The sequence below is a fragment of the Salvia hispanica genome, chromosome 6, assembly GCF_029641045.1.
Source record: "Salvia hispanica isolate PSC_SH4W2 chromosome 6, Shi_PSC_v1, whole genome shotgun sequence".
Taxonomy (NCBI): Eukaryota; Viridiplantae; Streptophyta; class Magnoliopsida; order Lamiales; family Lamiaceae; genus Salvia; species Salvia hispanica.
The window spans coordinates 44,422,286-44,449,817 of NC_142697.1; the positions used below are offsets into that span (position 1 = coordinate 44,422,286).

At 33.0% G+C, this 27,532-nt stretch overlaps 3 protein-coding genes and 1 pseudogene across 4 annotated transcripts; 2 read left to right on the forward strand and 2 right to left on the reverse strand.

The window, feature by feature from the left end:
* Nucleotides 1–8,316: 8,316 nt before the first annotated feature.
* Nucleotides 8,317–12,938, forward strand: LOC125204182 (putative plastidic glucose transporter 2). The gene is made up of 15 exons (XM_048102753.2): nt 8,317–8,455; nt 8,854–8,983; nt 9,360–9,462; nt 9,562–9,629; nt 9,715–9,847; nt 10,026–10,125; nt 10,228–10,340; nt 10,561–10,654; nt 10,875–11,031; nt 11,304–11,447; nt 11,517–11,590; nt 11,743–11,831; nt 12,039–12,153; nt 12,273–12,464; nt 12,590–12,938. Exons 2-14 carry the CDS (start codon nt 8,887–8,889, stop codon nt 12,453–12,455), a joined length of 1,470 nt encoding a protein of 489 aa, XP_047958710.1. The 5' UTR covers nt 8,317–8,455; nt 8,854–8,886; the 3' UTR covers nt 12,456–12,464; nt 12,590–12,938.
* A 2,658-nt stretch (nt 12,939–15,596) lies between these two features.
* LOC125206917 (aspartic proteinase CDR1-like) lies at nt 15,597–17,276 on the reverse strand (annotated as a pseudogene).
* Nucleotides 17,277–17,654: 378 nt separating this feature from the next.
* Nucleotides 17,655–19,739, forward strand: LOC125204650 (cytochrome c-type biogenesis CcmH-like mitochondrial protein). Its single transcript, XM_048103356.1, has 4 exons — nt 17,655–17,747; nt 18,589–18,755; nt 19,189–19,320; nt 19,409–19,739. The coding sequence occupies exons 2-4, from the start codon at nt 18,615–18,617 to the stop codon at nt 19,592–19,594; spliced, it is 459 nt and encodes a 152-aa protein (XP_047959313.1). The 5' UTR covers nt 17,655–17,747; nt 18,589–18,614; the 3' UTR covers nt 19,595–19,739.
* Nucleotides 19,740–22,916: 3,177 nt separating this feature from the next.
* LOC125204332 (transcription factor bHLH133-like) lies at nt 22,917–26,982 on the reverse strand. Of its 2 annotated transcripts, none has more exons than XM_048102952.2 (9): nt 26,652–26,981; nt 26,270–26,555; nt 25,898–25,972; nt 25,657–25,722; nt 25,251–25,316; nt 24,752–24,811; nt 24,563–24,607; nt 24,178–24,225; nt 22,917–23,328 (listed from the first exon to the last, which is right to left on the reverse strand). In XM_048102952.2, the coding sequence occupies exons 1-9, from the start codon at nt 26,813–26,815 to the stop codon at nt 23,200–23,202; spliced, it is 939 nt and encodes a 312-aa protein (XP_047958909.1). In that variant the 5' UTR covers nt 26,816–26,981; the 3' UTR covers nt 22,917–23,199. The 2 variants fall into 2 exon arrangements, with proteins under 2 accessions (XP_047958909.1, XP_047958911.1); XM_048102954.2 differs by having other exon boundaries at nt 23,239–23,328; nt 24,744–24,811; nt 26,652–26,982.
* Nucleotides 26,983–27,532: the final 550 nt, after the last annotated feature.

Below are 27,532 nucleotides of genomic sequence, written 5' to 3' on the forward strand. Positions count from 1 at the left end.
CATTCAATTTGTACATGATTCCAAGTTGTATCAAAATGGGTATTACTTCCTATTTTAGGATTTTTGGTCAGAATATATTGGCATACTATTTAAATGAAAACAAAAAAATTAATTTTGGTGGAGAAACTCTATTTATATATTTAAATTTTAATTAGATTCTCTCTAAGATATTCTTTTTATTTAATATAATGACATATAAGATCATACCCAATCAAGTTGTCCACCGACTAAAGTTGTAATTGATGGATATGAAGTCATTAATTAGTACATATGGCACACGTTTATATCTATATCTAAATGGACGAGGATATTTTTTATATATACTATATAATAGTCATGATAGTTAATTGTTTTAAATAAACATTTTTTGATAAAGTTTGAACTTAAATGTTGATATAGTTTGAAGTCCAGCATTGTAATATAGTTTGATGTTTAATAGTAGTACTATATTTTTTAAGTTTGTGGGTTATTTATTTTTTGAAGCATCTTCATTAATATTGTTTTAAATGTACTTTGTATGATCCATAAGATTCTTCTTCGAATTTCAATGAGTCATATTATTGACTCAAAATTGAATCATAATGAGTTAAAAAACACAAAATTTAATTATTACAGAAATGTGAGTATAACACGAGTCAAATCTAAACCGCAGCGGCACCCAAAAACAAGAATTCCACCTAAATCAAACTATATTGAATTAATTAACATCAAATCAAGAAATTGATATTGATATGAAATTAATTGAATTGAATTTATTGAAGCTAGAAATGGGCAAAATTCTAAATCACATCAACAAGGAAGCCCACATATATAAAGTGGTATTATTGAACTTTTTGAACATTGTGAAACCTCCACTACCCACTACGTTTTGCAATCCATTTACCAAATATGTGGTGAGGAGAAGGGAACATAATCTAGATCTCTTTTCCATAATTTTGGATTTGTTGTATTCAATTATACAAATGGATATGGATGTATAATAATAATAATATAATAGTATACTACTCCATCTGTCCACGATTAAGAGTCTCATTTTTAAATGACGGGTTTTAAGAAATGTTAGGATGGAAGAAAGTTAGTGGAATAGATGTCTCACTTCTATATATTAGTTTTAAATAATATGTGAGTGTAATGAGTTAGTTGAATGTGGGGTCTCTTTACTATTTATGGTAATTATCAACTGGGACTCTTATTCGTGGACGAACCAAAATGGAAAAACGAGACTCTTATTCATGGACGGAGGGAGTACACCGTATGCTTGCAATTTATGTATATAGGCATATATATGTAACTTCCAAAAAAATACTGAGATGTGACGCATTGAGTAAAGTTATTGATCATATATACGTAGCAAAAATGAAAGCCTTCTCTCCTAGTTTCCTTTCTATATCGTTACTTATATTTCATCCTTGCAAGAATACAAAAAATAATCCCTCAATCCACTATTAAATGGTCTTAACAATGGCTGGACACGAGCTTTAATACAAAATTGATAAAATAAAAAATAAAGAAAGAGATAGGAATAATTAAAATATTATTTGTGAAGAATGAATCCCAACTTATTAAAAAGACAAACTTATCAAAGTGAAAGAAAAATAATTTTTGTTGATGAACCAAAATGTAAGAGGGCTAGTTGAGGTATATTTTATGTACTTTAAATACCTTGTATCAATATTAATATGTAATGTTATATTGTAGTACATAATTGCTTACGCAACGCATATATATAGATACAATGAAATGTTATAGTAGTACATAATTGTTTAAACAACACATATGTATATAGAGAGAGAGATTCCCTATTGTAGAATAATTCATCCATTGAATTAAAAAAGATTCATGGCGTATGCATTTTTTGATGGATGAATTTTGAAATATAAGTTCAACCTATAGACAACGAATTTTTTATATATTTTTTAATATCGATAAAGTATAGAATAATAGTATAACAACTTTATATATTCAATGAATTTTTTCACACTCACAAATCACAATAAGGGTTGTTTTATTTTAATTAATTGTTTATATATATGTGTATCGTCTCACGAGCTCATTTGTATTAACGTCATTATTTTATTACATGTACCACACATTACTTGTTACACACTATCTAATACTCCCTCTGTTCCACTTTAGCAATCCCGTTGACTTTTCTATACTCGTTTTGTAAAAACGATAATAAATATTTAAAGTCAAGAAATGGTAAAGTAAGAGAGAAAATAATGTAGAGAAGAGTCTTATCTACATTATTCTTTTTTTTACTTTACTATTTCTCCACTCTAACTATTTATTATCTTTTTTACAAAATGAAAATAGAAAAGTCAATGAGACTGCTAAAGTGGGACGGAAGGAGTAATTGGTTAAAACCAACTGATTAGAGAGAAAGTTATGTAAAAATAATTAACATGTGCTGAAAAGGGTGTTTATGCTTACTTTAATGATTAGGTAAACTACATTTTGTAATCTTTTTTCCCAAAGCGATTTGGATTAGTTAAGTAATTATAAGAGAACACGTATGTAAGTAATAGAGATTTATATACAAAAGGAAAGAGAGATCGAGTTTCACGTGGTACCCATCATAGTCGATATCACAAAATGAACGAATGGTGAGTTATTAAAGTAAGGCAATCATAGTGCCCCCAATTAAATAAAAAATTTAATTATTGCTCTAGAAAATTGTACGGTTCTGCAAAGCAAAAAATCGAAATAATCACAAGGAAAATGTCTAATTAAAATCTTGTATTTTAATAATAGTGACAATAATAATTTGGTCATAAAATTGTAAAGGGGTCTGATTGCTGGTCTGTCATGTCTTGCTTTCCCTTGGCAAGATTTGTTTTTTTGGGTGCAGATGATAATAGTAATTGAGCCCAACGCCCATGCATTAATTGATTAAAAACAATATTTGGGGCCTTTCTCACTAGATTTTTTAGAGAAAAATAATGCTTATATTCTAAAATAGTAGCACAAATTCAAAAAATATTAAAAGTACACTATGATAACAATAGAGATGCTATATAACAAAGATTCAAAATACCAACTAGCAATAGCAGATACCAACGTCACTCAATAATATCAGACTCACTAAAGTATCGATCTCGCAGCACACAATAAATCTAAGAATATCCAAATAATAATAATAAAAATCTTAAAATCGACATTGGATGATCACCGATAGCAAGAAAAAAGAGAACCTGCGTACGGAGAAAGATAAAAATAAATGTTGTTAAAGTAATGCAAGAGTGGTTACTTTCAATTAAACATTTACTTTTTCATCCAAATAAATAAATAGGCATGTCTTCAATAGGGCATGTTAAATTAATCAGAAATTAAATATATTAAATTGGTTCAAATTTGTAGTAGTGTACTGACTTTATCCGATGCACTATTGTCTTCATATATTAAACGTGCATATATTTTTCAATGTGCATTATTTGAGCGAATTAAATGAATTTGGTCCCAACTTAATTAAGTCTCACTGATAAATATATTAATTGGAACTTGACTTTGAAAAGTACGTACCAATTTTAATATAGATATAACAGAACATAAAAATCTATCTGAGAATAATAAATAAATACCTACCGCAGCTGCTAATCGCTACTATTAGTGTCACTTGCTAAACAAAAATTAAATTTACACTTTTATAAGTATGAAATATTAAAAAACTTCGCTTTCACTTAATAAGAGTGGAAAATTTCGATTGGATCTCTTCACTACGAAAAGTAACGAGTATTTAAATGGATCCCTAGGATCATGGAAGAACTATTGAAATAACGACTTAGCATAAATAAATAATTAATTAAATAGGCATGTTTCAATCTTTGAAGTTTTATAAAAATAAAAAAGTGTCTTTTTCGTCGCCGTTAATTTCTCCAGTATTACTCGACATGTGTTAATCATTGCAGCAAAAGGCGATTCCGTCGCCTTGGCGGCCCCTACACTCCGGCCCGACAGCTGTTTAACATGTTTAGAGTTATGTTTGTGACATTAATTGTGGAAATCCACCTGCTAAAAGGCATAAATGCATAGCAATTTTTTGGCAGGTTTTTAGGTGGGGATAAGCACAAATAATTTAATGCAAAATTTCCTTACCCTCGGTGCAGTGCAATTTATAACAAATAAAAATAAATAAAAATTAAATTTTAACAGAGGAAATTAAATTATACAGTAGTACATCTTTTTTTAAAAAAATAAAGTCCGGAATTCGTAAATAGTTATGCTATAGCTATAGTTCTATATTATCCGAGACTAAGAGAGGAGGTTTTTAAGTTTTAAATAATCAAATTAAAGAATCATTATTTAATAAATTGAAGGGTGCAAATGAGTCTTTTCAAAGCAAAAGTAAAAAGGGGAAAAAGTATAATTTGGATTTAATACTACTAATTAAGTTGACAATTAACTAAAATATTCAAGGTATTAATGATTTGAGAGGTGAAATTAAGTGAAGTACTAGCACATTTGCAAATGCAAACTACTTCCTCCGTTTTATCATAGTTGAGTCATTTTACCATTTCGGAAAGTTTCTTTATAGTTGAGTCATTTCCATATTTAGTAACTTTTTTTCTCTTTCTTACTTTACTCTCTCTTACTTTATTCTCTCTACTTTATTCACTTTATACTTTATTCTCTCTACCTTTTCCTCTCTCTTACTTTTTTATCTATTGATTTAACATACCTAACATTCATTTCTAAAACTCCGTGCCCAAAAATTTCGTCTCAACTATAATGAAACAGAGGGAGTACCAAACATAAAGCACAATTGCGTATACTATAAGTTACATAATTGTGAGTTAAATGACTTTTTTTTTATATAACAAGCAACACTCAAAACCACTAAACGTGCGAGCCTCATTTGCACAAATGAAATACTCCCAACTAAAATTAAATATAGCATACATACTCTCATCAAAGCTAAGATAACATAGTACTACGATATTAACAAGCCTACCAACACCACATGAAAAGTTACTGAAAACAAAATCAAAAAATCAAAAAATTCACATATCAAGAATACTATAAATACAATAACCGATAAGAGAAGCACAACACAACATTCAAGAAGAGTGAAGAGCAGAAAAATGAGTATATCTTCTTAGCAAAGGCAAGTTTAATTTGGGGAAAGGCCCTTAATTAGAAGGTTGCACCATTTAGTGTAACTATTTGATTCATCCAAATGAACAAAATCAGTTAATACTACTCCCTCCGTCCCATCGAAGATGACCCACTTTCCTTTTTAATTTGTCCCAACTAAGATGACTCATTACTTAAAATGGAAACACATTTATCTCTACTTTATTCCCTCTCTCTTACTTTACTCTCTCCTCTCAACACACAAAATAAATTTGCATAAAATCCCGTGCCGCCCAAGAAAGGGGTCATCTTCCTTAGGATGGAGGGAGTACTATATACTCCCTCCGTCCGCGAACAGGAGTCACATTTTTCCATTTTAGTTCGTCCGCGAATAAGAGTCCCGTTCATTTTTACCATAAATGGTAATAGGTCACACCTTCCACTAACTCATTCCACTCACATTTCATTTAAAACTAATATATACAAGTGAGACTCATATTCCAATAACTTTTTTCCACTCACTTTTCATAACATTTCTTAAATTCCGTGCCACCCATGAATGAGACTTTTAATGAAGGAAGGACCAGAGAGTATTGAATATAGTACTATATCATTTAGTGTATCTATTTGATGTATCCAAATTAACAAAATCAGTTAATTAGTAGGTTGCACGCCATTTAGTGTAACTATTTGATGTATCATAATGAACAAAACCAGTTTATACATCGAATAGTATTTATTTATTTCGCAACGACTTCATGAATAAAAAGATAAAAGTATATAAGAATAAAGACTTGCAAAACCATACCTTGATTTCGAGAGAGGTGAAAATTATTGACTACAATTACTGTACTAATTAAGAAAGAATAGAGGTCCTCTAAATAGGTTTGTCTCTTATACATAATTGAAAATTGTACGAAATATGAATAGTGGGGACTTATTGAATGAAGACTACAAAACAAAATGAAATTGATAGCTCATATATATATATATCACATAAAAATACACATGTTTGTGCTGTGTTTGGTGTGTGGTGGTGGTGGTGTTAGTTGGCCTTTCAAATTCAAGTAGTTGGATGTGAATATTAATTTATGCCCAATTTACATTAATATATATGCCCAATTTACATTAATATATCAAATCCAAAATAGAACACAAAGTAAATTTTTACATAATGCTCGAACAATAAAATTTTTATAAGGTTTGAAAATATAACATAATTAATAATTTGAATTACACCAAATTGTGATATAGGAGTCTTGTATGACATCGTTTTACAGGTCAAAACCCATAAAATATACAGACAAAATCATCAATAAAACATTAGATTTAATTTGGATGATTAGATTTGTAAATTTTAATCCAATCTTATAGGATCGTAGTGATTTTTGTGAAAACAAAAATAAATATTCAAGGGTAATGGAAGTCATTTTCCCTACCTAATGAATAAAGAAGATAAAAAAGTAAAAAAGGTGGCAAATATGCACAGATTGTACAGTACTATAGTGTGCATTAATTCATGTGATCCAAAATAATGAAATAAATCTGATTTTAGATTTTTATGCTAGTGGATGGATTAATAGTAGTAGTTCGATATAGGTAGGTAACGTTGTCACGAGGTTGTCCACTGACAAATACTTCTTCCGTTTGTCATTAGAAGTCTCATTCTTTGGCGAAACAAGTTTTAAGAGAGGTTAAGAAAAATGAATGGAAAAAATAGTGAAAAAATTATGGGTCTCACTTGTATATATTAGTTTTAAATGAAATACGAGTGAAATGAGTTAGGTGAAGGTAGGACTCTAATCAGGACTCCTATTCGCGGACGGACTAAAATAAAAAAAAAGAACTCCTATTCACAGACAGATGGAGTACCATAAATTTATTCTGCATACACCAACTTTAATCGGATTTAGTATTATTTTAACACAATACTTGCACATTTTCGTAATTTGCAAAAATCTGTGTGCTTATCCATACTATAGCTAGAGGAAACAATTTGTACTCCAACCTTTTTTTCATAATATTGAGTATTTACTTATTATAAATCAATTTTTGCATCATTAACTTTAGTTCAAAAACCCATTATCCATGACCATGACCATGACCAAATCTCTTGATTTTTTTTAATTCAAATGAATTTATGTATATTGCATGATCGTATATCAATAAATTTGTGATTTAAAAGTTGAAAACATTATACTACTACAATCATCGAGATAGAGAAATTGAGAAAATGCTTGAAAGCTGTAGGTTGCGAATTATATGTGGGCCTAGTACTACCATATAAATTGGGCCGGATATGGCTACTCATTTGAATTATTGGGTCAGAATATAACTTATACTTATTTTTCTTTTGTAATTTTTTATAGATTTTTCCAAACTCGTTTATCTACCAGCTTTAAGAAATTGGAAATATATTAACGGTCACAGCACACCTACGAAATTATATTCTTGCCAAAATACCATAAAATAGAAAATAAATATAAACATGATTAATGAACATTTGAATCATCATAAACCTTAAAAAAGTGACTGAACCGATTTTTCAGAATTTAAAAAATAAATATTTATTTCTTTTTAAAGTGGACTATAGTAGCTAAGATCATTCTTTAAACATGGATTGGGGTGCGTTAAAATGACAACACTCTTAAAATGACATTATGACACAACGCTAGACTGCAATAGTATAAACGCTAGACTGCAATCTACAACAATCTACAATAATATAGATTGCAGTCTAGCGTATTGGATATTGCAGGCTACGTCACATTGCAGTCTAGAGTATTGGATATTGCAGTTTAGCGTATTGAATGTTGCAGTCCGCGTAAATTTACTCTTACGAATTTTTTATGATTGCCATATGACAACTGATTATTCACTTACGTGTACAAATAATTAACTAAGAATGGTGGCATGTTGTTATTTTAAGAGGGGTATTTTAACACCTCCCTTGTTGATTGTTGTGTATCGATCCAACTATTTAAATATTATTGCGCAATAGTATGTTACATTTCCTTTTTATAAACCTCAACTTTGTCGGTAATTAATCGCAAATAATCATATAAATCTGAAATCAAATCTAAGAAAGGCACGCAAATCATGACGTCAAATCGTCAACAATCCAACACGTGTCGCAAATAATAGAATGCAGACGAATCTGGCAACAGCAGAGCGTAGCCTCTACAACAGCAGTGCCACGTGTCACTCCGTGACTCGTAGCATCTTTCTAGAGACCTCGTGCTTCTTCCTTAAACTACACTCCCCTCCCCTCCCTCGCTCAATAAAGCGAAAAAACCCCAAGCTCGCGGCGCACGTTAGCTATCCCCACATTTCACCTTCTTCTTCGATCGATTCAGCTGTCTTCGCCGCCGAACATTGCAAGGTAATCCTCGTGATTTTCGAAATACGTATTTGTATGCGGAATTCACACGGACTCTGCATGCCGATTTGTTGATACGATGCAATGTGTGGATTCGGAAACGCGTATTCGTATCGGATTTCGGTTGGATTTGTGATGCATTGTGTTAGGAGATTTTTTTACTCAATGGAATAGATTCCGCATTAGCTGGTTTTGAGTTGTGAAATCGTGAGATGGTGAGATTCGAGTTTTCGATTTTGAGATTTATGAAGATATAGATGATCCACCGCTGAGCCGTATTTATAAGTGATATTCGTGGAAATTTTACTTCTCTTCGATGTTTTATGAAATGTGAGGTAATTAGGTGTGATTCAATTTTAGATGATTGTTGTTGATAGTGTTTGATTGATGCTATGTAGCAGAGGGCAATTTGATCTCTACAGTAGAATTGAGGTATGCGAGGGCGCCACGTCGAAACCTTATTGGTGCAGAAGCGTTCATCGTCTAGGGAACATCTCAATGGCTATGATTATGATAGAGAAGGATTACTAGGTAAGAAGCCAGTTCAAACATTCAAAATTCTGCTTCTTATTTCTAATTATAGCAGTTGTGATTGGCATATGTTTCACAATAGCCTATATGTTGACTTAATTTTTTGCAAAGAGAGTGATTCTTTATGGATAATGTAAATGTAAATGTGCTTATCAATCATTACATTAGAGCATAGATAGGACATGTAGTTTCAGAGAAAGCACATTGTTACGAGCTTCTTATAAAAAAACACGATATTCTTGTATAGTTTTGTCACGAGAGATATAGTCTGAAATCCTCAGTTCATAAGTCTGATGATGATTGAGTAGCCAACACGTAGTTGCTTATGTGATGAAAGCATGGAAGTGTTTTACTCCCTTTTCGCATGGAATTTCAGGTTACTCACATAGTGGTCAAACTAGCAATCCTTCATGGAAGCGTCCTTTGCCACATGTTCTGGTGGCAACTATCTCATCATTCTTATTTGGATATCATCTCGGGTTTGTGCGATCTCTTTGAAGTCTTTCTCCCGGGATTTGGCAATAAGGTTAGAGTTGTTGGAGGTTTTCATGTTTGTTGACATACTGGGCATTATTCAGGGTTGTAAATGACACATTAGAGAGTATCTCTGTCGAACTAGGCTTCAGCGGCAGTACTCTGGCTGAAGGTGCTCCCACTTCCTATATCTTAAATGAGACTTTTATCAGCTATACTCATGAAATCTTACTCTGATGAGTCCTTACATTGATCAGGTTTGGTAGTGAGTACATGTCTTGCTGGTGCACTTCTTGGTTCTTTATTCAGTGGTTGGATATCTGATGGGCTTGGTCGTAGGAGAGCATTCCAGTTATGTGCTTTGCCAATGATTATTGGTGCTTCCATGAGGTAAACATTCTTTTATCGTATTTTTTTCCATCTCATGTTGTATAAGCAAAAGTTTTTAAAACACTTAAGCTACTAAGGAAATTGGCATCTTTTTGTCTTTGACTAGTCCAGTTCTTGTATACTGATGCTATATTTTATTTCTACTTTGTAAATTGAATTTTATGCAATGTACTCTCAGTGCCACAACTAGTAGCCTGGAGGGTATGCTTCTTGGGAGGTTCTTTGTTGGAACGGGCATGGGTCTTGGTCCTCCAGTTGCAGCACTCTATGTGTCAGAGGTACAGACTATGACGCTCGCCCTTGCCTTCGGAAAATACTTAGATACTGTCTGTCATCTTCAGAAGAGCGTTCCTTAAGTACATGTCATCTATTTTATACAGGTTTCACCGGCTTATGTGAGGGGCACATACGGGAGTTTCACCCAGATTGCAACATGCCTTGGACTTATGTCAGCTCTACTCATCGGGATTCCTGCCAAAAATGACCCTAGCTGGTAAGCGGCATAGCATAAGAATGTACTAATAGTTTAGTAAAAATATGTCCCCCATTCATATTGCCCACTTAAAAGGCAGCATGAGTTGTTACTTCAAGTGGTTATAACAAAGCAGAAAATGGAATCTGTTTCTTGCAATATCAGTTCCACGGTGCTGCGTAGGAGATTTTTCAGCATCCCTATTTTTTTAGCATCTTACATTTAATAATGATTCTTGCAGGTGGAGAGTTTGCTTTTGGGTATCTACTATGCCTGCTACCTTGCTGGCCATTTTGATGGAGTTCTGTACAGAGTCTCCACACTGGCTTTACAAGGTGTTCAGATATTATTCATTTATTTGTAAATTGTAACTGCTAAAATTGAGACCAGCCTAATTGTATGCTTAATTGTGCGGCTCAAGTTAAATTGTAACTTTTCACACATCTTATTCTGACTTGTTCTGCTTGTTGTGTTTGTGCTATAGAGGTGTCACTGTCATTTGGCTTGTCTTCTCTTCCTTTCTCTGCTCAGTTAGATTTTTATTTATTGTCTTAGAGAGGAAGAATTGCTCAAACTGAAGAGGAACTTGAGAGGCTTTTTGGACCACCACATGTTAAATCTGCAATGGCAGAATTGTCAAAAACAGATAATAGAGCAGATGAAGCAGATGCTGTTAAATTTTCAGAGTTACTCTACGGGCGTCATTTTAAAGGTAAATATGCATGATGCCCCCCCTCTCTCTCTATATATATATGTGTGTGTGTGTGTGTGATCATATATATATATATATATAGGAGAGAGTTCAAATTAGTCTTCGTCTTGGGTTCAAATCCTAGTGCAGTAAATTGTACGCAATATTATACAAAGAATTCAATAATTTATACATGCGCATCAGTGAAGAGTAGACTAACGAACTAATGATAAGGAAGGGGACTAATTATAGCCACATCACACACTGCTAAAATCTTTTGATGTTTCTTGCAGTGGTGTTCATTGGATCTGCCCTATTTGCCTTTCAACAGCTATCTGGCATCAACGCTGTATTCTTTTTTTCTTCAACTGTTTTCAAGAGTGCCGGAGTGCCTTCTGATATTGGAAACATATGTATAGGAGTTGTAAACTTATCAGGTAAGTAGTGGTGCCCAATATATTCTGGCTATTCCTTTAACTATAGCCTCATCATTATCACTTTCTCAGGATCTATTGTTGCCATGATTCTGATGGATAGATTAGGAAGGAAGCTGCTTCTTCTTGGGAGTTTCTTGGGCATGGCAAGTAAAATTATCATCCTCGGATCCTCTTCTTGTGACTAAAACTTTGGCACCATCTTTGCCTCTTATGAAATTCCATTTTTGAAGACCATAGGATACTTCTCCAACTATCCCATTTTCTGATTGGTGTTTATTTTATTTTTTATTTTCAGGTAGTGGCTATTGGTTTCCAAGTTATTGCTGCAAGTGATATTATGTCTCCCTCTAAAAATTTATATTTATCCGTTGGTGGAATGCTGCTGTGAGTATCCGAAACAAGCTGATTCCTTGCTAGCTCATCATAAACATAAGTTTTATACTTTCATTGACCAAATATTCATTCCGCAATCTAGAAGTGAGAGTATCAAGCAGCCAGTGTCTACTTTGGAAAAATATCGAACAACCATAGACTTCTTCGATAAAAATTGTTCATGTGTGCGTCTGATGATTACTTTCTTCTTGGGTACAGGTTTGTCTTGACATTTTCTTTAGGTGCTGGGCCTGTCCCTGGTCTGCTCCTATCAGAGATACTACCAAGCCGAATTAGGGCTAAGGCAATGGCTGTCTGCATGTCTGTACATTGGGTAATTGGACACACTAATGCTATCCTACATTTCCCTTTATTCTAAGTATAAATTGGTATGACTCTAAGTCACTATAGGAAGTTAATTTCTTTTGGTCACACATTCATGGTCATGCACAGGTGGTCAATTTTTTTGTTGGGTTATTGTTTCTGAATCTGCTGGACATGCTGGGGCCCCAAATTTTGTACACAATTTTTGCCACCTTTTGCTTGTTGGCGGCAGTCTTTGTGAAGAAGAATGTTATAGAAACTAAAGGGAAGTCGTTGCAAGAAATCGAAATGGCACTCATTCCAGTTGATTAGTGGCATTAGGTGAGCTGGTGTTCTGTTGGTTGCCATACTTGAAAACATTTATTTACTTGTGGGAAGTTTCAAGCTCTAATGTAACTTTCAGATGATATTGGTCGAAATTATGATTCGTGTTTGTTGCTCGTCAGGGATCTTGATGCAAGAGCTTTTCACTTACCTACATTGGTATCACCATCTTCAACTTCATCTGTGTGTGTGATTAGATACTTGAGGATTCGTTGTCTGCCTTGGGTTGAGCATGAGTCGACACACATGATCGTGTCCGTTCTTCTCCTATGAGTGTGGCTGAGTTTTAGTATGGCAAGCGGCTCTGCGAGTAAGATGCAAGTGTTGTGTTGCTGGCATTTTCTGGAGCCAATAGAGGCATTTTGAAAGCTTCCAGTTACATTAGTAATAATGTTGAGCTGCTTATTCAATTATTAATTTATTATACTATGTTGTAAGAGCTAATTGAGTTTACGATCTTATTGAGCTGCTTGCACAATAGTGTTAATCTATACATACATAAAAGACAAGTTTTAAGAGATTTTGAATAACTATTTTATGCAAGGATGTAAATACAATAACTAAAAATAAATTTTGATTAAATAAATTTAGTTGTTGACAATTTTTATGTAGCAGTTACAAATGATTTATTCCCATTGATTACGTTTAAATCATTTCATGTAGTAAAACAATATTCTTTTGGAATTGGACCAAATTATGTAACCGCCTATTAGTTAGAGTGTGGCATTAAATTACCTTAATTTTGCATCTATTAATTTAATTATGCATAATTTTCAAATACATAGTCAAAAATAATTTCAATACTTTACTCACAATTTAGTGAGTGGCTCTATACTATAGTCCATATCTTGGATGTTTTTTAAACTGCCAAATTAAACTAATAATAATCAATTTAGAGTATGAATTTAATATGATCATACCAATGATTTCTAACTTTTTTTATTTATATCATAAATTAATATTTGTTTTAATTACTATTTATTAGCTAGATAAATTTTAGAGTATGAATTTAATATGATCATACCAATGATTTCTAACGTTTTTTATTTATATCATAAATTAATATTTGTTTTAATTACTATTTATTAGCTAGATAAATGTTCTTTCATTTTTGTGATGTATATAGCTGCATTTGAAAGGTTTTAGAAATTGTTGGTGATCTTTGTCTATAAATACGTGTTCTATCATTGTGGAAACCGTAAATGAGGCGGAGCAGGTGTCATGTGAGAGTGTGAAAGACGAAGAGCCAAAGATGTGAGGCGGAGGTAGTGCAGAGAGTTGTGCAAAAGATGGAAAAAAGTAAATAGCACTTTTAAATCCTATTTTGAAGATCATTCTATTTTAGTTATATTAGTTCATATCTAAGTATATTCTTCATGTTAATTTGTTTTAGTTTTCCGTCTAGGCTACAATATTTTTTTTACAAATAAAGAAATCACATAAGTTGTTGACTAGCTATAATATTTTGAACCTACAGCATTACACATTCGTCGTCAACTTCGTCACTTCCATAGTTTTCATGCAAAGAATACACCAAAAGTCAACGAAATGGCAAAATGAAGCAAAGAAGACGAATAACATAAAATATCACATTATTTTCGCACACATGCATAAATCATCAATTTGGAGATTAAAGAGGAAAATAAAGCTAAGGTAAACTCAACAGTAAATTGCGGGAGAAATAAGTAGGGGAGAGAAGCTGTGGTGCTTTGATGGTGTGCGTTTGGTTGGGTTTGTATTTTGCTATTTCTTTTTCTTTATTTGGCTACTCTTATTATTGTATTGTTAATATTGTTTACAAATATTTTTTTTTATATCTTACCAACTATTCTATTATTGTTCTAATGTTAAGTTCACCATTTTATTTATCTTTTAATAGAGATATCATTGTCGTCCTATTATTTTTTAGTTGTATATTAAATGGAGTATTTTATAATTTCATATCGACAGTATTTTAGTATTGAAGAATGTATATTGTTAAGGATGATATTGTTCTTTGTTGTAGGGACATAAGTGTTGTAACTAAACAAAATTCAGTTTCATTTAATTTAAAATTTAATTAATTTTATGTTTATAATTATTTAATTCAATGTTAGTATATATATTTTTTATTTTTTATTTTATATAATAATGTTTATTATTTTATTTAGTTTATTCACAATGTTAAAATAATAGAACGAAAATAATTATGTCGTGCATAGCGTTAGGATTAACACAGTAAGTTTAAAATCTATAGAAATACCACATAAAAATGAGCAGAAACTATATCTAGACCATAAACAAAATCATTTTGAATAGAAAAAATAAAATTAGAATACTTGAATCGAAGAAAATCAATAACTGCCGTATCACACTACAGCTAGCCCGGCTAAGCAGGCGAACAACAAGGCAATGCAGAAGGAGATCTGGCGAGGCAGGCGAGCGGCAATGCGACAATGTATAGCGGTGGAGCAGCGAGCAGTTGACGGTAAGACGGTGAGGTAGCCGAGGTCGGGCGGAGGTACGGCGAATGATGCAATCTTTATAACTTAGAAGTGGTAGCATACATTTGAGAGAAAAACTATCTTAAAATTTTTATGCTTTTGGAAACATACTTAATCTACATTTGACAATGATGATTCTCTATTGATTCTCATGATGTCTTGAAATCCTAACCTATTGGATTGAGAAAAAACGTTTTATCAACTGAGCTACACTTCATCGTCTTCTTATTTTAGTATGTCCATTGCACGGAATGTGTTCAAATAAACAATAAGTATAATTTTTTTAATTAAAAATTGAAGATATTTTATAGTAGAAATATTTAGGAATAAATAGAATATATAAGAAAAAAGTAGAGAATTCTAGAAGAGAAAAAAATAGGATGAAAAGTTTAGAACAAATACATATGCAATCTATATATATATGTCTACTGTAAATATTTTGTATTATATGTTAAGTTTTGGAAGTTTAGTTTTTTTTAGTTTCCAAATTCAAGTAATAAAAAAGTGATATATGAAATTAGTTTTTATAAAATTAATTGAACCGTGCATCGTACGAGAGTAGACACTAGTATTAGTAAAACCACAACAATTAGTGAAACATACACTAGAAGCACTTGATTGAGCATGATAAACCATAGTATTTTGATCATTGTGAGTTGGAGCAATCTCTAGGCAGAAAGTTGACTGGTCTCTTTTCAAGATCAAACTGTAATCCATCTGATGCAGATTCCCAAAGATAGCAAAATCCTCAAGATGCTACGGCATCAGTGTGAAACAAACAATCCCTTTCTCCACCTGAAGAAAAATGCTCTCTTGTGCCAAAACCACATCTGCATTCTTGAAATGAGCTGTGATAGGTGGTGGTGACCTGAACCCACCCCGTTCTTATAGCACAACCCGAACTCCTTTTGCGGATCCTCTACGCGCTCTCCCTTGACTGCGTCCTTCAATGCCGCCTCCACCCTGTTGTACATCTCATCAGGGACGAACGACAGTGTCGTCGCTGAGTCGATGATGGTGTTTCCCTCATTGGAGGAGCCCACATCCACGCGGCAGACCCTCTCTCTCCCAACGCTGAGTCCTTCCAGTATGAGGTAGTGGAATGTGTCTTCCGAGTTCCTTAGTAATGGTGTTGAGACGACTTTAGGCCCGGCCACGACAGCGCTGTTGCCAAAGCTGATCTTGCTAGTGGCATTAGAGTCTCGCAAAGCCAAGCAATAAGAGAACTTGCCGCCTATGGACTTTTTTAGCTGGTTTATGATGGACGTCGAGCCGGCCCCAAGGCCAACGATCCCTGACGCGGTACTGACGCTTATAGGGTAGCCGTTCTCGCGACCACAACCGAAGGCCATGTTAGGGAAGGACCACTGGCGGATCCAATTAATAACAAGGGGTACCACTGTACCCAAAATATGAAAGTAGTGTAATGGTAGAAGCATCATCATTCCTCAGCGTCGACCGCCGACCAGGGTTCGAATCCTCTAATGCGCACTTTCTCTCAGGCGCATATGTGTCTATTAGTTTCTTATAGAGTTTGATTAAATATTACTCCATATAGTTTCTAATAATGTTTGATTAAATATAATCATATTATTATTATTTTGTTTAATAACACTAAATTTTTTGTTTATATAATGAAATGTCTTAAGAGAAAAAATTGATGAACTGGATTTTACATTTTCAAGTCAATATAATTATTTATCGCATCCCCGATATGAAATTTCTGGATCCGCCACTGGGAAGGACACTCCTCCGTCGAAGGTTAGGGTTTCCGTTGCAAGTTCGCCATAGCTGTATGAACCGTCTGCGGCGTGGAACTCATATTGGCAGGTGTTTTTGCTTCCGCACGATCCGGATGATGCGGTGCAATGGTGGGACCCGCACGAGACCGAGCGGTAAGACAATTGGATCGAAGGGTGGGAGAGTTTGGTTATAGCAGTGTATGCAGGGCTTGCATTGGATCCATGTTAGGTCGCTTCCCGTGTCAGTGATGGCTAGCTGCTCGACAGGGGGCGTCCCAACCTTGATCTTCATCAGGTACTCGTACCCCACACGGCTGATCGGACCGACTAAGGCCTTCGTGGATGTTGAATGCAAGACCGCCGTCAACCAGGATTTTCTTGACACGGAGCGGTCGAACGCGTGTCTTAGGCGTTGGAAACGCGTGCTGGAAGGGTCGTACGAAGGCGAATGGCGCGAGTTGCGGTGGAAGAAGTCGAGGGTGATGCCGCCAGAGGATTCAACTGAGCATGTCAATGTCAAGCAGAGTGAATAAAATAGAAGAGAGTATGATAAATGTAGACATGGATATGTGGTAACAAGGCATGGTTTTTTTTTTTTTTTGTCTTGTTGAGGTGCAATTGAAAGAATATGTGATGGTAGAATTGCAAGAATGTTTAACACACTATTTATAGAAAATATTTGGTTGAAATGTTCACATAAATTTTTGAAAAATAATTATTTTGGCAATGAAGTCATTAGTTCGTCGCATGAAGAAATGAAATGCAAAATTAATTATGGAAAATATTTCATATTTTGAGTTTATGAGGGATGTAACCAAAAGTCAAAACCTCTAGCAGAAAATTATTTATCCAAATGTATTTTTCAGTTTCACATAAAAAGCAAAATACAAATCAATTAAAAATCTTATTAATTCCACACATTAAAAAGCGTTGTTGCCGTAAACGCGATTTAGAATTGAGAAGCATTGAATAAAGGTATAACCCCATCGTTAAACCCTCTCAATCTAACTCTTCAGCTCACAATTTCTCAGTTTCAATTTGGGAAGAGATCAAAGGTATTTTTCTGTATCTCAAATTCTCTATCTACCTATGCTTTCCATCTTTCTCCCACCATTTTTGTGGAGTTACTCGCTTAGTTTTTCATTAGATCTTCTGCCTTAATCTCCTTAGACTTATTGGAATTTCTATTGATGATTTTGCCAAGACATTATCGGTTGGAGATGGCCTAAAACGAAATTGGAATTGTTTATGTTATGGAATAAGATTTTCTGTTGCGAAATAACGACAAATTGGAGAATGTTTTGTAGGTATATAGGTAATTTTGGTTGGCTGGTTTAGCTTGGTATGGAATCTGGAATTCGATCGAAAAGAACCTTTTTTTTTCAAATTCATGTTTCAGTTTTGAAGCATTCGACCTAGAATGGCTTTCATTTGAATTGAATACTCACTTGTATCTTTTTTCATTATTAAATAAACTGGAAATTCAACTCTTTGCCAGTAGAAATTGAGAAATTTCATATGTTAGCCTTTGATATCTGGTGTGGATATTGATGCCTAGCCTTTGCCAGCAGCTCGAATAGTGAAAGAGTCGGTAGAAAAAAAGTTTATACGAACTAGGGAAATGGAGAAATCTTGATTTTCTGACTGGGTGTTGGTTTGGGGGTTTAGGGTTAGGGGAGGGGATAGGAGGATCATATCAATATTCAAAATTAGTCTTGGAGCTGTAGTAGAAGGTCGAGAAAGACAGCATTTCTGTCCTCACCTCAGCTCGATTGTGTGTACATCATAATAGCTCAAGTTTTGTTATGGTTGCATCTTTACTTTAGATTTCATTGTTTTGAATGGTGGCTTTAGTGATAGCTGAAATACACGTGTTCTTTGTTGTTCATATCACAGAGCGGTTACATTAGGGTGAAAGGTTCATGGAGAATGGGGATGAAGTGAGACAGGATCGAGTGGTTGAAGCACGGGCCAGAAATATAAGCCACAACGTGCGGTGCACTGAATGTGGTAGTCAATCTATTGAAGACTCGCAAGCTGACATTGCCATTCTCCTCCGCAAGGTGCCTGTTATTTGATTCTTTCTGTGCATACCATGCTTTTGCTTCTTGTTCTCTAAGATGCTATTGTGAGATGGGAAAATTGTTACTATGTTTTATCTGGAGCTTCATCTCTGTTAAAGCCTGTTGGTAAAAAAATCACTGGATGACTAGAATTTAAAGCTGGTCGATTTATATGTATATAGGGATCATATGAGGGGCATGTTATTGTTTTAGATCTAAACAAATTTGAAGAATTACCCCTAAAAGAGAAGTTTTAGTCATTTGTGGATCACTTGGATAAACACAGTAATTCGATATATGACTTGAATTTGGTGGAACTGACAAATTTGGAACACATTTAATTGACAAGGTTCAGCCTTTAGGCTTTTGTAATGCGTATACATTTGTTTGTGGACATTGATTTTGATATCTCTTGCATCTCTGTTTGTGTAAGTTAATACGAGATGAGATTCGGTCTGGTAAAAATGACAAAGAGATCTACAAGAAGCTGGAGGAAGATTTTGGAGAGACAGTGCTTTATACACCAAAATTTGATATACAAACAGCGGCTATATGGCTGGCACCGGTTAGTAGCATGACGCACACTCTGTAATTTACGTTCGTCTCCCCAGTTACCTCACTAATGTTGTCGATTATGCAAAATCTGAAAACAGCTTACACTTACTGGTGGCGCTGTGTTGATATGGGCATTCAAGAGATACAGGCGAAAGAATAATGTGCATATCATGGCTCTAGACCTCGTCCGAGGAGTCCCATTGACTCCGAAGGAGAAGGAGGCGATGCTTGAGCTTCTGACGCCACCTTCTACTCGATGGTGGGGAAAATGGCTTCCTCGATGATTCGAGAGTGTCGAACTTTTCATTCTGTTGCAAACTTGATTTTAGAAAAGTGCAGCAACTGAAATAAATATTTGTTATGTGGTGTTGAAACATTAAATCTGTAAGTTCTTATTATTCATATAAAGGTATTTTGTTTGGGCTATAATTGGCTAGCAGTGGGCATGTTCGTATCTAAAACTAGCTGAATACCCATTATATTAGACGAAACACATTTTTCATTTGTAATTATTGTTTGTCGATTAAAATTAGATATTGAAGTTTCGTTGTAGTTTTATCAATTTTATCTCAATATTTAAAAATTTAAAAATTTATCTTTAATCTTTGATAATTATTTCATTTAATATATATTTAATTTTTTCAATTTGTCAATTTTATCCTGATTTTTTTTTAATTTGTATTAATTTTATTATCAGAATATCACTCCAATGGTAGAATCTTGACATGGGTGTCTTATTTCACAATTTTAATGAAAATTCATGGAAGAGCTTCCCATTTACTTTCATCAATTAAAATTATTTTTATCTTCAATTTTTTTTATCAATAATCAATTAAAGTACAATAGTGATGCAGTGTATTTGGACCCCTAAATTAATAACAAAAGATTAATGGGAAATAGGCTGTTGGAAGCAAAGTTGATTATTGGAATCCAATTATCCAATGGCTGGGGTGTAATTGTTGCTCAACCCAAAGAGAAATTAAGTAAAGTGAAAAATTATTAACCTTTATCCAAATCAATCAACCGTTGATGTCACTCTCTCCTTTTTCAAAAACAACCAAAATTGAAAATATAAAAATGAGGAAAGATTAAAGCCCTTTTGAAAAGCAAAAACAGACAGCCCATCTTGTATGTTAGTTTAGTACTTGATGAATTGATGATTGTGTTGACCTTTGTCTTAGCCACATATCCCCCACCCCAACTAACTAAACCTAGTTAAAATACTGTATATACATATGTACACTTTAAAATAAAATAAATTGAAAAGAATACCCTTTTGCAAGTGGAAAACAAGTGGATTGTCAAAAGGGAAATTCTAAAGTTATTTTTAATGATATTGTGTAGGTGATGGATTTATGACGTCATACTTACGACAGAAAAAAGGTTTAAAATTTTTGGCAGGTTCTTGTTAGTGGATGAAACTAGAACATAATATTTGTACAAAAGAATTTTGGCACTTTTGACAATTTTTGCTCACTAAATTAATTTAAAATGTGACCTTTTAATTTGATAAAAAAATCGGATTAAAATTAGTCATTGTTGTTATTATTGTAAAATCCCATTTCTACAATTTTCATTTTTCAGTTTAAGTTAATTAGGAATGGAATCGTGTCTCAAAAGTTGAGCTTTGGGTTGATATCAAACAAAACGTGTACACATTATATTTCAAATATATGTAGTCGTGAAGTCAGTGAATCAAAAGTAAACAACAAAATTCATAATACGAAGACAAAAAAAATCTTCCATTTAAATACATATACTAATTCAAATTAATTCATTGATTGAGACTCATAGTTCTAATTTTATCTTGTTATTAATTTCATAGTAGCATTTTTCAACGGAATACGTTAATATCCATTTTGTGCATACATCGAATATAATGTCACGCAAACAAGATACTATAGTACTAAATTTTTATTCCAAATTCATATTCATCGAATGTATCAATGATGGTATTGCTCCCACGTGTATTACAAAATATTCCTAAATTTTGGTTACACTACAATATTTTTTTGTTGGTATACAGATATTGGTGGAGCCTAAAGCAGACAAATTAGAAGAAGTATGTAATAGTTCTATACTTTATCCTTGTAGATATGAGTTAGGAACAAAGGTATAACTTCACAATGTCGTTGCTGTCACTCCAATAATTTATGTGTTTCGTTCCGCAATTGGTGTGATGGTTTTCGCCCGTCTCGTTGGTGTCCGTACCAACGAGAGTCTCGTTGTGAAGAAGAAATTAGGCGGGACGGGATGCTCACGAAAAATGTCAAATTTCGATCCATACAAATTTTTAAAAAACTTATAAATCAAAAAGTTTGTATATTTCAGAATTATCTCATCGGTCTTATTTTCAACGAAATACACAATGATTTGGCAGTCAATTTTAAGCACGACAGTCACCACATTAACATCCTCAATTTGACCATCTTTCGTGATTTATTTAAAAATTTATCTTTTTTTATAAATATGTTCAATTTATACACTATCTTGTTAGTATGAGAGTTGTTAGTCTTCCATTTTTCACTATTTCATTTCAATATAGCGTGTCACATTGTTAATTGCGAAATTTAAGAAGAATGCTAATAAAATAAAACATTAATTTTTTGATTTTATAATCTTTATTATTTAAAGAAAATATTAATTTTAAATCTGAAGTATATGATGGTGGTGGAGGAAAGGTGCTTACATCTGCATATTTTTAATTTAAATAAATATACGTTGGTATTTTAATCTTAGTTGGTTGACTCGGAAAGTTAGGCATCATCATTTATTTTATGAACACTGCATATAGAGAAAAATATTAAATAGAAACGTGTAAATGTAATGTATTCACTTTTCCTGCAAAATGAGTGCTCGATCTTATATTCTGAAATTGAACGTGTAAATCAATTATTGCAATTGTTTTTGCCACTACTTATTATTTAGAACTATACAAACATTATTAGGTCTGTTAAATTTACTCTGTATATGATAGTTATAGTTGTGTTATCAATAGAAAATTAGCAGATCAGACAAATGTTGATGTGCAACAATCATTATCTCAAGATTTGTCGATATGAAATCCTTTTATTCTATTACCAGTAAATAATCAGATAAGTCTTAACGTTTAGCTATGGATTATACTAGATATGCATGCGGCAATTCAAATATATTTCAAAAACAAATTTTGAAGTAATGTTTTTTCACGAAACATAATTTTCAAATGATTAACACAGTTTTAAAAATGTTGGAATTATTACTTTTTTGTGCACGATAAATGAAACAATATATAAACTAGGGGGCATATTAGGGTGCCACCACCCCTTAAAATAACATCATACCACTATTCCTAGCCAATCATTTGTACATGTGGACGAATAATAAGTTGCCACATGGCAAAAAAAAAGACCCCCAAAAAAGACGGCCAGCAATATGCTGCACCTTATACAGTAATTTTTCTTGTCCAGCAATATCCGACGCACTATACAACAATCTATAGATTGTTGTGTAGTGTTTGTAATATTGTTGTGTAGCGTTTAGAATATTGTTGTATAAGTGGTGTCACGGTGTACTTTAAGAGGGGTTGTCATTTTAACACAAACCTATAAACTAGTGCACACGACAAATGAAAAGATAGAAAAATATATTATTGAAATCACGAAATATATTAAAATGCTAACATCATAAATAAGCAACATGCATGCATACAATAGCATATTATTTAGGTTAATTACAGAGAGGATTTCGAAAACATATTTAATCCATTTTTTTGTTAATTTCCCCCTATTGATGAGTTTACATGCACATAATATAAACATATAGCATCATAAGCAGTCAGCCTTAGTTTTTGGAGAATGACTGCTTCTGATGTTACAGCTGGCAGACGGCGGCAGAGTTAGCCGGAAAATCAAAAGCCGCCCCCGAACGCAGCCGGAGCCCAGTAATCGGCACCGTTCTCATTTCCCACGTGTTGTGTGCATGAAATCGGAACTAAGCAAAGCCCTCTACTCCTTAAATCAGACCGACCTTGTGAATCCTGAACATTAATTTTGTTTATTTTTAGACAATATAAATAATTAGTACTACTATGTGATTGTTTTCTAGTACATCTATTTTCAAAATTGAGAAATAAATTAAATACTTAGTATAACTCACAAATGCAAGAGTATGAACTTATGAGAAAGTATATTAGTAAATTTTATCAAGTATGTTACCAAGTTCATATACTATTACAATTGATCGAATGGAAAAAAAATACATTATCCTGTTCACTAGTGTTTAGTATTTCAATTGTTTTGACACTAGTTTATTTATTTACATTTTTGAAGCTTTATAGTACTATTTCATTTAAAACAATTACTAATTCAAATCATATCGCATTAGTCTTTTATATATAGTACTAGTATATAAAACCCATAAGATGTATAGCAAAAATGTGCTTGCATATGGTAATTTAATTAGTCATATGATGATGATCACAAATGCATGCGTCTGAGTTATTCGTTCAATTAATTGATAATTTGTTACAGAATTTCCAAAAATGGTAATGAACTCTCCATGAATTTCCTACAAACTGATACTTTTAAGGAAAGACTCCATAATTTTACACAATCTTTAACAATGAAAATCTTTCTTATTGAAAATTATCCATAATTTTCTATTACTTCCAAAAGATTAATCATTCCGCAAATTGTTAGTTTCAAAACTGCCTCTTATGATCTGATTGAAAATTTAGTTTCTTTAGCTACTGTATCTGAAAATAAAGTAACACCACACTACCAATAATTAAGGTCCCCCATTTTGGAAAAAAAAAGAAAATTTAGTTTGTTTAGTATTATTTTTCCCCTAAATAAAGAAAAATAAATAAATACTGTGACAAGTTTACCTGATCAGAAGCTCCTCTTCCTTCCATGGAAATACTATCATTCAAGAACTGTTACAAAACATTACACAAATAAATAATGTGAATAAAAAATAAAAGAAATATGAAATGCCCATCTTTGTAACTTTCATCATCTCACTTTCTTGGTATCGAAATTCACAAAGAAAAATTCAAAACAAGTAAAATTAATTACTTTGAGATAAAGCAGAAAAAATGCATGTTTTCTTTACACAAAGAAAAATTCAAAACAAGTAAAATTAATTACTTTGAGATAAAGCAGAAAAAATGCATGTTTTCTTTACACGAAGCACTTTGCTTAACAAATTCACTTTACCAATTAAAGCCTCTTTTTAGGAGGTGATAGATCCAATAAAGGTAGCATAAATACCTGAGAAGGCTCTTCGGGAAACAAAGAATTCCTTTCTTGAACCAGCTGCCAAAATAAAATTAATTATTTTTTCTTGTTTTTTTAATAAAAAAATGTGTGTCACATTTCCCAATAGTGTGCAAAAAAATCTTGGTCGTGCATTGGAAAATGTGTAAGAAAATGCGCATGTGTATATGGGTACTTATTTACAGAATGTTGGTGGTGTACTGTGTTTCCTGCTGCATTGCGCATGTATGGGGAGCTTAGTGCCTGCACATCAAAATTACTAGTCATTACTATTTCTTTGGCTTATATAGATAATACTAATAAAATTGGATATTTTGGATAGATTCTAAAGAATTCTAGTTAGATTATAAGTATGTTTATTAGGGTTTTTTCTCTTGTTATGAATAGTTATTCATTGCAATAGTAGAGTAGATAATGTCTTCGTCGAAAATTCTCTACTAGAGAGATTTTCAATCAGGGACAGACGAAAAAAAAAAATGCATTTGTAGCGACTACTATTAACAGTGATTTTTGGCCTAGTCGGGTAATCAATTTTCGTACCAATTGTGCTTGATTTCCTAGCAATTAGAGAAAATTGGATTTTATGCTTTTCTTGAATATGGGATATGAAATAATTGAGTAATATGATTTTTAAAAATATAAATAAATTGGTTTTGCAGGAGGAAAGGAAAGAGTAGATTACCTCAATTTGACCCTGAAGGAATCTAATGTAACCAATGGCTTCTGACAAGACTGAAGCAGTGTCAGTCTGCAAAAGAGAAACATACCACAACACTTTGAAACTTTTCTTTAATCTCAAAAAAAAAAAAAAAAAACAAGCTCAGTTCATATCATAAAGCAAACAAAAGGAGCCTCTCTCTCTCTCTCCCTTTTTCTCTATACATGATGTTTTACTGATTAATCATGATATAAAATAGTTTTACTTTAAAGACTTTTATGTTAATCAGCTTATAATTCTTGAAATCATGTGGAAAAAAGATGTTGCGTAAATTAATTAAATGGAAAAATTATGTTAAATATAGCAGTGAATACAACAATTGAACTGATTATGTATGTAAAAATGGTAAGATTTAGAGAAATAAATTTACCTTCCCAAATGGAGAAACAAGTTGGTGAAGAGCTGTTATTCTATCCCCTAACTTCTCCTTTCTCACCTGCATCAATGCCATTATTAATTTATTATTGTAATAAAATAAATAAATTGATGCTCATGCAGTTAAGCCCATAAATTTATGTCTAAGATTCTCAAGAACTGCAAAAAAAAAAAATTAAATAAATTATTATAGATAGAAAGAAGGCATCAAAAAGAGAAAAAGAGAGATTCCTCACCTTCAAAGCTGGTTGGGCTGAAGACTGTTGAACCCTAGCCTTCTTAGATGCCCCACCTGTACTCGTGCTATTGCACTTTTTCACAAAGAAAAATTCACACAAAATTTCTCAAATTGAGTATAAATTCAACAATTAATTAAATGGAAAAAAGATTACTACTACTAATCCAGTTAATTTGAACACATCAAATCACCTTTTTTTCAAAAAAAAATTCCTAATTCGTTAGAGTAATAATGAGACTTTATTAAACATCAATTATCATCCTAAGAAATGATTCTCATTTTTCACCTTTCCCTCCCTTTACTCTTTTCTCCAATAAATTTTTACATTTTTTAAAAAAGGGTTTAATTAATTGAATTAGCCTCTTCTCACCTCAGATGAATGCTCCTGGTTGTGCTGCTGCTGCTGCTTCTTCCTCTCCGCGGCCGCGGAGAAGCTCAGGGTGGTTACACAGGAGGTTGGTGAGGAAACTGGGTGCTGACGTGGCCAGCCGCTATTGGCTTGAAACTGATCTTGATCATATATCTGTGGCTTCACATCATTTCTTGAAAAAGAAGGGTTCAAATTCAAGACTTGCTCTTCCCAATTCTCAATCTTCTTCTGCTGCTGGAAAAGACTCGCTCCGAACCTCTCCTCCTCGCCCGCCCCCAATCCGCCACTTCGTATACACATGAGAATCAAAATTAGGGCTTAAAAAAAATAAAAAAAAAAAAAAAAAAAAACCAAACAAAGAGAGGGTTATTATTAGTATTACAGAAGAAGCTGGCTCCATGACCTAACCGGGAAGTCCGGGGTCGGGTGGTGAAGATCGGGAGGAGAAGGATTATTCGGGGAATTGGAAGCGCCATAGATGAGTTGAGAAGAGAGCTGTGGATGCATGCCATTCATGCTCCACCAATTAGGGTTTCCAGCCATCATTTGTTAACTCTCCAAAAATCAAAATCAAGTCTTTAACAACCTCTTCCTCTCTCTCTCTCTAAATTGGATATAAATATAATCAAAACTTTGTCCTATTTCCTAATTTTGTGCACCTTTCAAAACTGAGTTTGGTTTCCCAGAAGTGGAAGTAGAAGAAATTAAAAACCACCATTTCACTATCATGAAATAGAGTATTTTATACTTGTGGGGTTAACTAATTAACCCCACCTCTTTGTATGTCCTTTTTTTCATTGAAATTAATGACCATTTTATTATTCTTGCTTTAGCTTTATTTTAAAAAAATATATAATCCGACAAAAGAAAGGTGATGCTGAGTGTTTTCAGGCCAGAAAACAAATTGGTTGTGACTTCCTTAGATTGGGGCAGTCTATAACTCTCACTAGCTAACTATTGTTATTATCTATTTTCACCTATTTTTTTCATAATAATTAATAATAATAATACATTGTATTTGTAAGTAGAAATTGAGTAATTAATTAATGTTGTTTAATTAGGGAATGAATTTGAAAACTAGGTTGTTCTAGGGAGGGTGGGATTACTTAGCTAGCTAGGGTTATTAGGTTGGATATCTATAATTGTCTGTTTCTTTCTTTATAATGATAAGCAGCTTGGGATCATTTGATAGCGATACTTAATTACCATTGCTTTATGTTGTTATAAATGACAAAATATTCTATAATTGAATTAAAGATTATG

Coding starts and splice junctions, on each gene's coding strand:
- LOC125204182 (XM_048102753.2), top strand. CDS start 8,887: ATGCGAGGGCGCCACGTCGAAACCTTATTGGTGCAGAAGCGTTCATCG. Junction 9,630..9,714: donor CGGCAGTACTCTGGCTGAAG/GTGCTCCCACTT, acceptor TACATTGATCAG/GTTTGGTAGTGAGTACATGT. Junction 10,341..10,560: donor GCCAAAAATGACCCTAGCTG/GTAAGCGGCATA, acceptor TGATTCTTGCAG/GTGGAGAGTTTGCTTTTGGG.
- LOC125204650 (XM_048103356.1), top strand. CDS start 18,615: ATGGAGAATGGGGATGAAGTGAGACAGGATCGAGTGGTTGAAGCACGG. Junction 18,756..19,188: donor TTGCCATTCTCCTCCGCAAG/GTGCCTGTTATT, acceptor TGTTTGTGTAAG/TTAATACGAGATGAGATTCG. Junction 19,321..19,408: donor CGGCTATATGGCTGGCACCG/GTTAGTAGCATG, acceptor ATCTGAAAACAG/CTTACACTTACTGGTGGCGC.
- LOC125204332 (XM_048102952.2), bottom strand. CDS start 26,815: ATGATGGCTGGAAACCCTAATTGGTGGAGCATGAATGGCATGCATCCA. Junction 26,556..26,651: donor TCATGGAGCCAGCTTCTTCT/GTAATACTAATA, acceptor GTGTATACGAAG/TGGCGGATTGGGGGCGGGCG. Junction 25,973..26,269: donor ACCAGGAGCATTCATCTGAG/GTGAGAAGAGGC, acceptor TTTGTGAAAAAG/TGCAATAGCACGAGTACAGG.